We start from the raw sequence: 12,178 nt of genomic DNA, 5'->3' as shown, positions 1-12,178 counted from the left end.
CAAATAATAATAATAATAAAAATATCAATTTGCACATATACATTTTTATTTGTATATTTGCTACATCCCAGATTTTTGTGCAATTTATTTAGCTATTACAGGTACAAAAACCGATGATGTAGAGGTCTCAAAATCCTATGTATTAAATGTGATACACTTAACATTATAAGGTTAAACAAGGGCAAACTATCAACTAAATAACCAGAACATAAGCCATAAATAAGTTAATAAACCATTTTATTTACTTGTATAGACACAGGTTATAGTGAAAACAGACATATAGACACATAGTTTACATACATATATACAGTTGGGACAAGGCTGTTCATCCTCCTGCATTATCAAGGGAGAAGACTAAACCACTGATCTCTACACAGTATTTGGTAAGCAATCCTACAACTACTTTAGTCTTAAGGTTTATGCTGATGGTTGATGCATTGTAGTGACGACAAAGGTTTCTGTGTAGTTTTCAACTGAAATGGATTTATGGAAGCGTTTATGTATGTCATGACAATGTAGTGCAACAGTAGCAAAACAGGCTACTGTCTGCATTGCCTGCAGTTTGCCAAAGTTTTGCAGCATATGTAAGGATGTGTAACAAAGGGTAAATGCAGGAGGGAACTCCTGTTCCACCATGAGGTTACAGGTGTGTTCCAGGTCTTAATAGACACAATCATGTTTATCATCAGAATTCAAAGAACATGATTGTGTTTATGAAATTAAGCACAAAACACTTGCACAAAAACCTGTACAAAACAAAAACAAAAAGTTTGAAAAATGTTTTCAAAAAATCTCATCCATTCACAAAAGGCTCTGTCGGAGCATGCATGCAAATATTAAATCTTCTGACAATTCAGCATCACATCACAGCCAAAGACAAAAATTTATACATGTGTTACAAGAACATTATACTAGGCGAAAAGAACAGCATAGCATCATCACAAAGTTCCAAACTGTCAGTGTCCACTGTTTTGAGTACATCCTATGGGTGGTACAAAGCAACACTTTCACCAAACGTACCTTACTACTCAAGCCTAAAGGACCTCATCCTGAGAGGGTCACCGGTCTTCCACTGCAGTTACATTAACACCGTCAGTGTTGGGAGAGATGCTACTGGTAAGAGGAGACCTGAAACTATCAGTGGACTAAGGAAGACAAACAGATGCCACATATCAAGACAAAATGGACACCAACTAGCTCTATGTCAACTTATAACACAGCCAAAACAGTCTGAGTTCATCCTGAAATAATCCCTGACCACTCAGTGTGTCTGTGTGCATGTACTCTTATCACACGTGTATGTACATTTGGGTTTATTGGTATGTGTGTGGGACACACAAAGTGACTTCCATGTTTTGAGGCACAGTAATACTCTCATCTACAGAACGTAGATACATAAATCAGTCATCAGACCAATAAATGCTGATCAGAGCACTAGTGGCTCACCGCTGTACTGTAATAAGAGTTAGTAAGCAGCAATGCTAAACTGTTTGGTGTTATGAGGTCTGAAGCCTTTGCAGGGGGCTAGCAAATGAATAGCTAGAAGCAAAAACAAAAACAAAACAAAAAAAAAAAAAAAAAAGCTGAAGCAATCAAAACTGGAGGGGAAAGAAGAAAACAAACAAAAAACAACTACAAACTGGCACAAATCAATAGAATAGAAACTTGCAATCAACCATTTGACACAGTGTGCTTCTTGAAGTACTCCTATGAAACTCAAAATATGACAAAAAAAATAATTAAGTGCTATCTGTCCAGAAAAGCTCAAGTTCAAGTTCATTGCACAGATGTATAATACTTTAATGTGCCCAGGTCAAAGTGACCCTATTTAAGACTCAGACACAATGCATGAATGGTCACTTCTCTCAGTTTCTCTGTGCTGAAGACAAGGGGTGAGGAGTGGTTCTCCCACACAATACCATTTTGCTTCCATCATCCATGTATGACACCACGTTATCCTAACACAGACAGCAATATGACATGTCACAGTGAGAGAGCAATGCCACTGGGGATTGCTGCAAGCTTGCCCACTACGCAACTTCGGGAGGGAGCACAGCAGCCCTCCTGCCTCCACGCTCTGAGCAGCGTGCATGCAGGCTGCAAACCCAGCAACCCCACCCTAGCCCACCCACAGCCCAAACCCCTCCTTTCCCCAGGAAGCACCCACAGTCACTCCTTTACTTTTTTTTTGTATTGGTTACTTATTGGTTATTGATTCTCAGAGTCGTTGTTGTCACAGTTGTATTACTTTCCCATTTTTGCGCTGCAGTTATGACATCTGTCTTTCTTTGTACCATTCCACAAACTCGTCCAACAAAACAGGCCCTAATGGAAAAAAAACAAAGACAAAGATGAGGCACAAATTTCAGTATATTACAAAATTAGTATTTGGGCAACACTCAGCTACACGTAAATGTGTGCTCACTTACAGGCACCATCTTCATCATAGTTACTGAGGTCCAGGTTGATTGTCCTGCTGAACTCTAAAACATTGCACCACTGGTCTTTGTTGATGACTTTGTACTTTGATTGCTGAGGAATAACAAATAAATCCTTTAGAGTGATAGTTTTTTTTTTAGCTACAACAGCTCTTTCCAAGGTTAAAATGGGCAACAAATGATGGTATATACAACTACTCAACGAGACTTCTGTGACTGATTTTCTTAAAAAACAAACAAACAAACAAAAACCCCAACCAACCAAACTGCTTACCTCTAGAAACTGATTAAACACAGGAAACAAAGGCCACGTCTTTCCCAGAAGAAGCCCCAACATACATTTGGCTGTGTTCAAGTCCAAACTCCTCTGATCCTTTTCCTGTACAATCAGAACACCCAAGACTTTCTCAAATCAATGCAACAAGTCCAAACAGACAGTCAAGTCAGACAGCCAGATTAAAATGTTTACTGTTTCTTACTGAGATTTTTGTATTTGTTCAAATGAATTTAACCTGGTTGTTGAATGCTGTGTGTTGACTGCTCCACTCACCCGAGCAAAATCAAAGGCATATCTATAAATGAGCTTAAAGCTGGTGCTGTCATTTAGGACAGATCTCAGGTAGTCAAGTGAGTTCCTCAGCCTCTCAGTCGAATCACACCTGACGGCGGCAGAAAACTAGCTTAGGTATGTTACAGGATCCAATTTAATGCAAGTTACACTAAGAAAACACATCAATCTAAATAGGCAATCTTGAAAACTGTATTATATTTTAAAAAAATTAAGAAAAAAAAAAAAGCACTAAAGTAAGTAAATGACATACTGCAATGAGCCCATGCCTCTCAGCCACTCCTGAAGGGTGAAATATCCCATACTCTGGGCATCCAGCTTCCAAGCAAGAACCAGCATCACCACCTGAGCACAAGCAACAAATGACAGTTGCAGATATTCTTAAATACAAGATACTCAATCCATTACATATCACATGACCTTAAAGGTCTAGGACTGCTGATTGAGAATGCAGATTAAAAGATAGACTTTTATAAAGTCTCAGAAATGATCAGAAATGCAAATTGTCACCACTGCCAAAAGGATGTCATTAAAGAAAATGCCAGAGAGATAAACAGATGTCGAAATATGAAAGATTTTAAATATGCGCTTACATTCTCCGGCTCCACCCCGATGTCCTCACAGAATTTTTCCATGCCCTCTGGACCCACCACATCATCACAGCCTATTCATGATAAACAAATGTCAATAGCAGCAATTTCCTATGTATGCACTGAGAAGAGGTCAAATGCAATGAAACTAAGAGTGTGTCCAGTAAGTGCTCACCTGCATATTCATAGAACCACTCCAAGCATCTTTTACTAGAAAACATCTCCTCCTCTCGGATTTGGGATGTTTCATGTTTTCTGAAAACGCTGTGAAGGAAAAAGAAAATTTCAACCATACTACACGTGCAGTACACCGTTTATTATATGTTTACTAATGGCAAAATAAACCGTGTACTGCACATATTCAAGTTCACTGAATGTTTAATTAAAGGGATCTCGCACCTGTCCTGGCGACTTTTCTTGGCTGACATGTCATCTCCAGCAGAGGGTCTCCTCTTTTTCCTAGGAGGCATGGCTTTAGAGCAACAAGCTAGGGAAGTAAACAGAGGAGAAAATGAAAGCATAAATCTTTAAGAACGACATGCATTATGCCAACTTTCTATAGCAAAACATTTGAGTACTAGCCAAGCACTGAGAGTCCACTTCAGAAAGTGATATGTTAATGTACATCTGGCCTGATAAAAACACTAAACTGATTAAAAAAAACATAAAAAGGAGCAGCTGTATAGTTACCTGAGGGGTGGCTGTCCTGTCCAACGTCTTCTGCCAAGTTCTATTCAAAACAAATATGTGTGAGTAGGACACAGATGTACAGGGCACATGCATGCTAAAATAAAGCACACATAAACATATTGCTAATATGCATTTACCAGCCTGTGCAAGGTGTGGTGGATCTTATGGATGCTGGCCAGTGTAGTCAAGTGGGAATTCAGCTGAAAATCTATTTCCAAAAAATAAATATAACGTCAGAAAAGAACTAAACTAAACCGTGACACTCAGCTTTATGCTCCTGATCATGCTTGGCATGAGCACAAGGGTACAAGAAGGTGACATCATCACAGCCCCAGTAAGAACACTGGACTCAAATCTCAGGTGATCTTTGATTAGGAATCACACAACATTCACAGAGCGCGCACTACTATCGCTTGATTTCCAGTTTTCAAAGATCTACGTTGCTGAAAATATGTCACACGAATGAGGGAGGGACTCTCTGCATTCCTCTAAAGACGTGAGAACGATCATGCATATGCTACCTTCTCGCTTCAAGCCTTCTGTGCACTGTCGATTAAAAGCTGTCACCAAACACCGATGATTTTAACATTTTTTCAGAGGCCAAAACCACACTCAAACCAGTACACTGCCGAGCAGATAGCACTAGCTGCATACCTAAAATAGCAGTGCAGACGCGCAACTTGCACAGAGTTTACAAAGTATCTGGAGAGTTTGGACGTATGGGCGTTGTAGTCCATTTCCTCTAAACAGGCCATTGGAAGCTAAGCTCTGTTTGGGATACTAAACTACAATTCCCATGCATTTGCAAAACAACTACTTCTCTCAGACCCTTCTACCCCCAACATTTACACCAACTGATTGAATGCATTTTACGTTGTTTGAAAAATATACAACATTATATGTGTTCTGGCACAAAACCAACGCACAGGCATTTGCAGCAGCTGGTGTAGATGGCGCAAAACCCGGCGGCAGTGCTGCAGCAGGCAATGAAAGCTGTTTTACACAACTGCGTCACAATTTTCATTCCCTGTAAGAGTCCGCAGTTGACCAGAATATTGACCGATTTGCAATGGTCCTGCGTGGATGCCAAATGTGAGCTGATACCTGCTGTACGTGACCCATAAAGATGAATATAAACAGCTCAACACGCCGTTTAACCATCGAAAACCTTCTGGATTTAACTAACGTCAGCCGCATTCAGCCAAGCACCGCTAACGCGACTCGAAAAATTAACTTCGCAAAACCTTCAGTGTCAAATATAACCTTCCACATGTCCAAACAGCTAAAATTACACCAGCTATCCTCCCTTTGTTGTCGCACAAGACAGCACTAGCAAATACAAAGAGGGCAGCAAATAGCACAGAATTCACGCGTCCTCATCAAACGCCACACGACCATGAGACAAAACTGTTGTTCAAAACAGAGCAAGACTATTAACGTCTGTGCCACACGCGCTATGGGGTCCCAAATTGATCCAGAAAAACCTCTCTAACGTTACTACTTACTTGCCGCATCAGAGTGCATTTTTATGAAACATACAACTGTCTGTGGGAAGTCCGCAGACCGGCCAATAGGCGGGCCTTGTCAATGTAAGCCACGCCCGCAGCTGTGGATTGAAGGTCAGCCTCATTCGCCTCCGCCTTTGCTCGCTGTCAATTGGCTAGTCGAGGTGTCATGTCATGAGAGGGAGGGAAAAGACACCAGCTCCTCCCTCAACGAAATGTGATTGGTCATAGTTCTCAAAACAGGCCGTGCTATTCGCACGTCAATCACTAGAATTTCCTCGTGCAAAATTGAAACCAACCCACGATGAAATCTGATTGGTAGTTTTACTTCTAAATTGACTTCCCAGTGTAATCGCGGTTTGGGTTCGCTTAAAGTCAACGCCGTTTGTTGGAAGTAGGAGACGGTGTATTTGGTAATGTGAGTTATGTTTTGATTTTACCAAGGTAAGGACGACAGCACTTAAATTTCCGGAATGTTTGCAGTGATGCTGCCCTAAATAGCACTCTTAATTGCCCTTTGGGGATAAATAAAGTCTTTCTGAACACTTACCTTCATTTACGTTACCCTGTCAAATTTAGTATGCCCTGTTTGTCATGTGACTATAAATCTCAGTTTTTGTACAAGACGAACGAATGCAAACGTAGCAACATTGTTGGGCCCAAAGTTTTTTTTTTTTTATATATCAGTAACATTATGGTGTTACTCACATGACTCTGTTTAAATGATTAGCTAAGCAACTATATATACCCCGTGTGAGTATAGAGAAGCTCACCAGGTTATTTAAACCACAGCACCTTACTCAATACAGCCATGATTAAATTTGTATTACTTTGTACTGGTGGAAATGGGTAAAACGGCCTACTGAGTTGTCCACTGCACAGTTGTGTATGTATTTCCTTTGCCTTCCAGTTACACTCTTTATGCATTGACAGTCCTAGTCGGCACCAGTTTACAGCATATGGGCATTTAATAGTGGATTCAAGGTGGGTTACTTTGCATTTGATGTGTGTTTTCATTTTTATACTATTAAACTACATTTTAGAGGAGAATGTACCTCCCCCCCCCCCCTTTTTTTTTTTAAACCTAATTAAATTTATTTGGCAGGTACACTTAGAAATTTGTAGGAAATACCTCACATATTAAATACGATGCCTTATGCATTGGCCTGGATCAGTTTTAAATGAATTATTTTTAGTCATACATTATTTTTTGAATAATTTTGTGTATTAGTTCTGTACTAGTGAACAGCTACTATTTTATTTCTAAATCAGAGCATTTTTGTAGAATTTGTGCAGTTGCAGTTGTTAGGATATAGAAAATTTAAGCTATTTAATTAATGCTCAGCAGTGACGTTAATAAATAAGTAGTAAAACAAATGTGTTTGCTTCATGGATAAGTGAGCCTTTGCTCCTTAAGCTGTGACCTGTTGAAAGGTATTTAAGTACAGATTATATATACCATCATTAGAGAAACTGTAGCACTGATATTTGCATTTTTATTAGTGGTAGTAAAGAAAACCTTGACCTTTGGCTTATAGGGATGTGTGTCCAATGAAATAACCAATAATAGGTGATCTTGTTATGAAGTTTGACTGCGTATATTGAATCTTTAGCCTAAACACATGTAGATAATATGTTACCTTTACCCACACTTGTGGGTCTACTAAATAGTGATATGAAAGAGCAAACACGAGGCTGTAGGCAAAAAAGGTGTGTCAAACACTGACGTGTAAACTGGTATACAGAGGTGAACCTGACCTGTTTTTAACACCATAGGTGAGGACATGTCTTTTTATTTCATGTGACAAATGAGAACACATTTATTTTTAACACTGTTTTGTTTTTTTATGTTAAAGCAGTGAATTCCTTTTCTGCATAGTTTTATATGTTAAGAGTCAATGTTTTTTAGGGGTTTTCTTTGCCTCATGGCTTGTCATCCTCATGCTCAAACAAATCTGACTGGGCAGAGCTCTGTTAGGAAGGCGGAGTTAAAAGTCTAGTCCAGGAAGTTCTATTACAGCTTGTTGCATTTGACACAGGCAAAGGGAAGCTTCAAAAGCAGCATAGTAGAGCTCCCGCAACAAACTACTGAAGGGTCTAAGATCATGAGTGCTGAAATAAGTGGGCAAACAGTGCCGACTGAGGAACCGGCAGCTGCTGGTTCAGGTTCAACTCCCATTAAAGGAGGGTGGAAAGTGAGTGGCAAACAAATTTGTACTAGACATTTTGAGCCCAGATGCAATGCTATATGTCACATATGATAACTAACCTCTATTCTGTTTCTTACAGTGCCCATTGAGTGATGCCCATGTTCACAGAGAAGATGTGAGAAAAGTTTGGAAAGAGTGCCAAGAGGAGAGCTTCTGGTACAGAGGTAGTTTCTCTCAGACATTCAGTAAATGCTCTCACGTGTGTCACAAATTTTCATTAACAATTTGTTGAAATGTCTCCCAGTGAGAGACAAGACTTGGAAATGTTCTTTGATGTGTAAGCAGGGTTTTTGTAGTAGAAGTAGGGGATAGGGGTCATCAATTAAGCTTACTGTTGAGCATTTACATTCTTCACTTTGCTGCAAGTGTCCAGAGGTAAAAAAAAAAAAAAAGAGGTTCTAGATAAAACTAAGGGGGGAAAAACACCCGATCTGGAAAAAGTAGTAGAAGAAAAAAAACACAAGAGGTTTAAAGATATATCAGTCATTTATGCACACCCACACATCTTTTATACAACTGTCAGAAAATAATTATCACAGCAAAAGCTTCAGATTGTATAAGCTACTGTGAGCAGCTTGCACTAAAGAAAATATTGTGGTCACGCTTTTTTAGATTAAGAATTCCCAAACTGAAGATTATTGGTGTTTCATGTGGCAACACGTTGTTGTCTTTAGTCTCCATCTTGGCCCGGCCTCTCACCACTGACCACACAGCTGCTGCTCATCTTCTCTCATCAAACAGTTATGTAAACATGCAGTGGCAGCAATCACTTCTTCTTGTATCCGTCCTTTCCATCCCATTAGATGGACATGAGGTTGAGTTTCGGTATATGTCTCATTACTCCAAAGTTCATTTAGGTTGAACTATAGGCAAACAAAGAAAAATTAACGTCTTCTAGCGGATTCATTCATATGGGAAATATCGCCATTTAATCACAGACAGAAGAACTTGTCTTTATGCATTATGTATTTGTTTTGAATGCTGGCTTTTTAAAATAACTTTACTCTGATTCTATTATAATATTTCCCCAAACGCTGTCCAGCAGTTTGTGGCTTTGATCAGCTTCAGAGTAACCTCTGTTTGACTTGATTTCTGTTTTTAGCGCTTCCATTGTCTCTGGGCAGCGTGGCTGTCACTGGTGGTCTCATCTACCAAGGTAAAGCATTAACATTCAAACCCGTACTTTAAATTGCATGATATTGATCAAAGTAAAGCAGGTGTTTCTATAGTTATCACTTTTTTCCCTCCACATAGGTATTTGGAAATCATCAAAGCGATTTGGTCCTTTTCCAAAACTAGCAGGTTTGTGTCTTTCAGTATCTTGGATCTCAGTTTGTAAGTGGCAGCAGTGATTAATGAAATAATTGCTCTTCTTCAGTTGCAGGGATCCTTGGATTTGCAGTGGGGAAAGCATCCTATGTGGGCACTTGTCGGAGCAAATTCCAGGAGCTTGGTGTTCAGGGTGGACCGGGGATTGGACCCTGGTCAAAGAGAGATCACCCTGGTCACAGACACAGGGAGGGCAGGTGCTGAATTTCTGTTTGTGTAATATTATCATGTTGTATGGTAATATTCGCAGATTCTGGGAAGAGGAGTGTTGATAATCGGAAAAAGACTAACTTTGTGGTTTTTCGTTGTATATTTGATTGTCCATTTGTTTTTATTTCATTTTACTTTATTTTTTTATATTCTCTGAGTAATTGCTCTTCTGTCTTTATTGACCACCAGAGTTACACTGCAAGCATTCAAAAGTCATTCGGAATCAAATTACTTTATTAATCCCAGAGGAAATTGTGTCATTGTGCTGGTCCACCTTTAATAAATGACATAAAAACAATTATTTAAAAATGTTACAGATACTTACTTTTATCAGCCATTGTTATTATTTTTTTCTCCTCTCTTTGGATGATCAATACCCTTACGCCTCAGCATGACACTTACCCAAACATTATCTTCACAGACCCTGGCAGCATGTGTGCGAAGAATGTAAGAAAAATGCTCCAGCAGCACCAGCTGGACAGGCTTAAAGACTGTGAGGACGGATGTACGGTAACATTCAGTGTGCATCACTGTAAAAATAATGTATTCAGATTAGTGCAAATATAAACTATCAGAAAATATGAAAAACAATATATATATTTTTTAAAAGGACAACTTTGATATGTTACATAATTTGTGTCACTGTACATTGATGCACACCTATTTAAGTATTTCCTTTCCTTTTTCATCCTCACCACTGTTGGAGAAATTTTCTGCATGAATTCATCACCTTCTTATCAATGTCTTAAATAAAACTTGTAAACACGTCTCATTTTATCAAATAACCACTAGGGGGCGCTGCTATCCTTTCTATCAAAGAGCAAGAGCTTATAGAATTTCTAGTTTTTACAGGGAGGTGAATAAATGGGTAAAGCCAGGTCTTTGGACATAATTATCAACAACTAAACAGTTATTGAATGTTAAGAATGAGATCTGAAAATAAATAAATAACAGCCCTATGACAATGGAGAAAAAAAAAAGGTTTTGCCAAACTTGAATCATCAGGCATGAGTACAGTAACGACCACATCCATAACAGCAGCAGTAGTCCTACCTTATGTTGCTCAGTGAATATGCAATGCTTGGCTACCTTCAAAAACAACTGTAAGGTGTAAGGGGTTAATCTGTACATGACAAATTACAGAATTTAATGTAAGGTGGAACAGGGAACATATCTTTGAGTTTTTAATATTTGGTACTTACCAGTCCAATAATAATAATGGCTTCTCTTTGTTTTCTTTTCCACATTTTGAGCATTAAGAAATCTGGTCTTAATTTTGACAGTTTATAGCACAGAAGGTGCACTTTGGAACTGAACAGACAGCCATAACATTTTAAAACCTGTGCTTTCGTGTGTCTATAAGTGAAAGCACTAACAAACTGAAAAAAACACGATGTGGCTTTCTTACCCTATTGTGAATGAGAATTGGTCACTACTTGTAGTAATGCTAAGCTAAGTGTGATTTTACTTCAGATATGTGTAGAGGCATTTACAAATATAACGTCTGATTTAAAAAGTTACCCAGACTGCTCACATCAGTGCAGGCCTCCACTAATCAGGTCTTGATGGTAAAATTGCCAGATGGAAGACATTCCACAGTAATGAGCATGTGACAGTGAGCTGGGAGTTTGCCAAAAGGTACCTTAAGGACTCTCAGACCTTGAGCTTGAGAAGCAATATCATGTGGTGTGCAGACAAACAAATGAAGAAATATAAGGCACTCAGCATCACCCCCTTACAGTTAGTACAGTTAAACATGTGATGGTAGCATCAGCAATGCTTTACTGCAACAGGAATGGGAGAAACTGGAGGAATGATGGAAGCAAAAATTAAGCAATCCTGAGTGAAAACCCATTTCAGAGTGCTTAAAGGCAGTTGTGAATGTTCATATTTCAACAAATCATACTGCCAAGACAACACCAGAGTGTATTTGAAAAAATTATATGAAAGTCTTGGAGGGTCCTAGCCAGAGTCTGAACCTGAATCTGTTTTGGAAAGTTAGCAGCACTGCTCAGCTAACCTATAATTAAGGCAATAAATCATCATATTTGGGATGAAATGATTTTTTTTAGGAAGTAAATACTCCTTTTATGACGAAACGTGTTTTATATTTAATTTTACCAAAATTATATTTTTATAAGTGTCAAATAATACAAGGACTTCATGACTCTTTTGATGAAGACAGCTGGTCATTTTTGAAATATGAAGTTTAATCAGTTTTATGATTTTATATCAGTTAGTGTTTATGAAAGGAGCTCATAACTGCTGGCCTTTGGTTTTTCCACTTTCTTCATATAGTGATGCAAACAAAATCATTCCCAATTTTTGCAGTACCACAGTTAGTCTTATATTAAGTACTTTATATTGGTTTAATTGGTTTATTTACAGAGATAGAGTAGTCCCCTCCGCGTTATATTTATATATTTTTATGAGTAATAAATGATACCAGAACAGCTTTATCGGTAACTGACAATCCAGTCAAATTTGACCAAAGTGCTCCATAAGAGGCACGACACACACTGCAGGCATGCCCACACGCCTCAACAAATATATTCAAATGATCATTTAAAAAAAGAGACAATACAGCTGATTCCACATTTTAACATAATAATATATAATGTTTGTTTAGTCCGCAGAA

General features: G+C 38.6%; 2 protein-coding genes across 3 annotated transcripts; one reads left to right on the top strand and one right to left on the bottom strand.

The window, feature by feature from the left end:
- Positions 1 to 220: 220 nt before the first annotated feature.
- dcun1d4 (DCN1, defective in cullin neddylation 1, domain containing 4 (S. cerevisiae)) lies at positions 221 to 5,882 on the bottom strand. Of its 2 annotated transcripts, none has more exons than XM_084921472.1 (11): positions 5,792 to 5,882; positions 4,424 to 4,494; positions 4,287 to 4,326; positions 3,996 to 4,083; positions 3,772 to 3,860; positions 3,600 to 3,670; positions 3,260 to 3,351; positions 2,989 to 3,097; positions 2,713 to 2,817; positions 2,430 to 2,532; positions 221 to 2,325 (listed from the first exon to the last, which is right to left on the bottom strand). In XM_084921472.1, the coding sequence occupies exons 1-11, from the start codon at positions 5,808 to 5,810 to the stop codon at positions 2,270 to 2,272; spliced, it is 843 nt and encodes a 280-aa protein (XP_084777598.1). In that variant the 5' UTR covers positions 5,811 to 5,882; the 3' UTR covers positions 221 to 2,269. The 2 variants fall into 2 exon arrangements, with proteins under 2 accessions (XP_084777598.1, XP_084777599.1); XM_084921473.1 differs by lacking the exon at positions 5,792 to 5,882 and adding an exon at positions 4,808 to 5,781.
- Positions 5,883 to 6,149: 267 nt separating this feature from the next.
- ociad2 (OCIA domain containing 2) lies at positions 6,150 to 10,117 on the top strand. The gene is made up of 6 exons (XM_084920344.1): positions 6,150 to 7,986; positions 8,081 to 8,165; positions 9,104 to 9,157; positions 9,256 to 9,303; positions 9,380 to 9,527; positions 9,962 to 10,117. Exons 1-6 carry the CDS (start codon positions 7,897 to 7,899, stop codon positions 10,026 to 10,028), a joined length of 492 nt encoding a protein of 163 aa, XP_084776470.1. The 5' UTR covers positions 6,150 to 7,896; the 3' UTR covers positions 10,029 to 10,117.
- The last annotated feature ends 2,061 nt before the right edge of the window (positions 10,118 to 12,178 follow it).

This window comes from Perissodus microlepis, chromosome 23, assembly GCF_051167445.1.
Source record: "Perissodus microlepis isolate ML-2025 ecotype Zambia chromosome 23, ASM5116744v1, whole genome shotgun sequence".
In the NCBI taxonomy this organism is placed as follows: domain Eukaryota; kingdom Metazoa; phylum Chordata; class Actinopteri; order Cichliformes; family Cichlidae; genus Perissodus; species Perissodus microlepis.
Note: the sequence above shows the minus strand (reverse complement) of the source record. Positions and strands in the feature narration are given on the sequence as shown.

What these genes read in the sequence shown, in the direction of transcription:
- ociad2 (XM_084920344.1), top strand. Translation starts at nt 7,897, where the DNA reads ATGAGTGCTGAAATAAGTGGGCAAACAGTGCCGACTGAGGAACCGGCA. An exon ending in TGGTGGTCTCATCTACCAAG is followed by an intron (nt 9,158 to 9,255) that starts GTAAAGCATTAA and finishes CCCTCCACATAG; the next exon opens with GTATTTGGAAATCATCAAAG. An exon ending in CACAGACACAGGGAGGGCAG is followed by an intron (nt 9,528 to 9,961) that starts GTGCTGAATTTC and finishes TTATCTTCACAG; the next exon opens with ACCCTGGCAGCATGTGTGCG.
- dcun1d4 (XM_084921472.1), bottom strand. An exon ending in GTGGTTCTATGAATATGCAG is followed by an intron (nt 3,671 to 3,771) that starts GTGAGCACTTAC and finishes TATCATGAATAG; the next exon opens with GCTGTGATGATGTGGTGGGT. An exon ending in TGTTTAATCAGTTTCTAGAG is followed by an intron (nt 2,533 to 2,712) that starts GTAAGCAGTTTG and finishes GTTATTCCTCAG; the next exon opens with CAATCAAAGTACAAAGTCAT.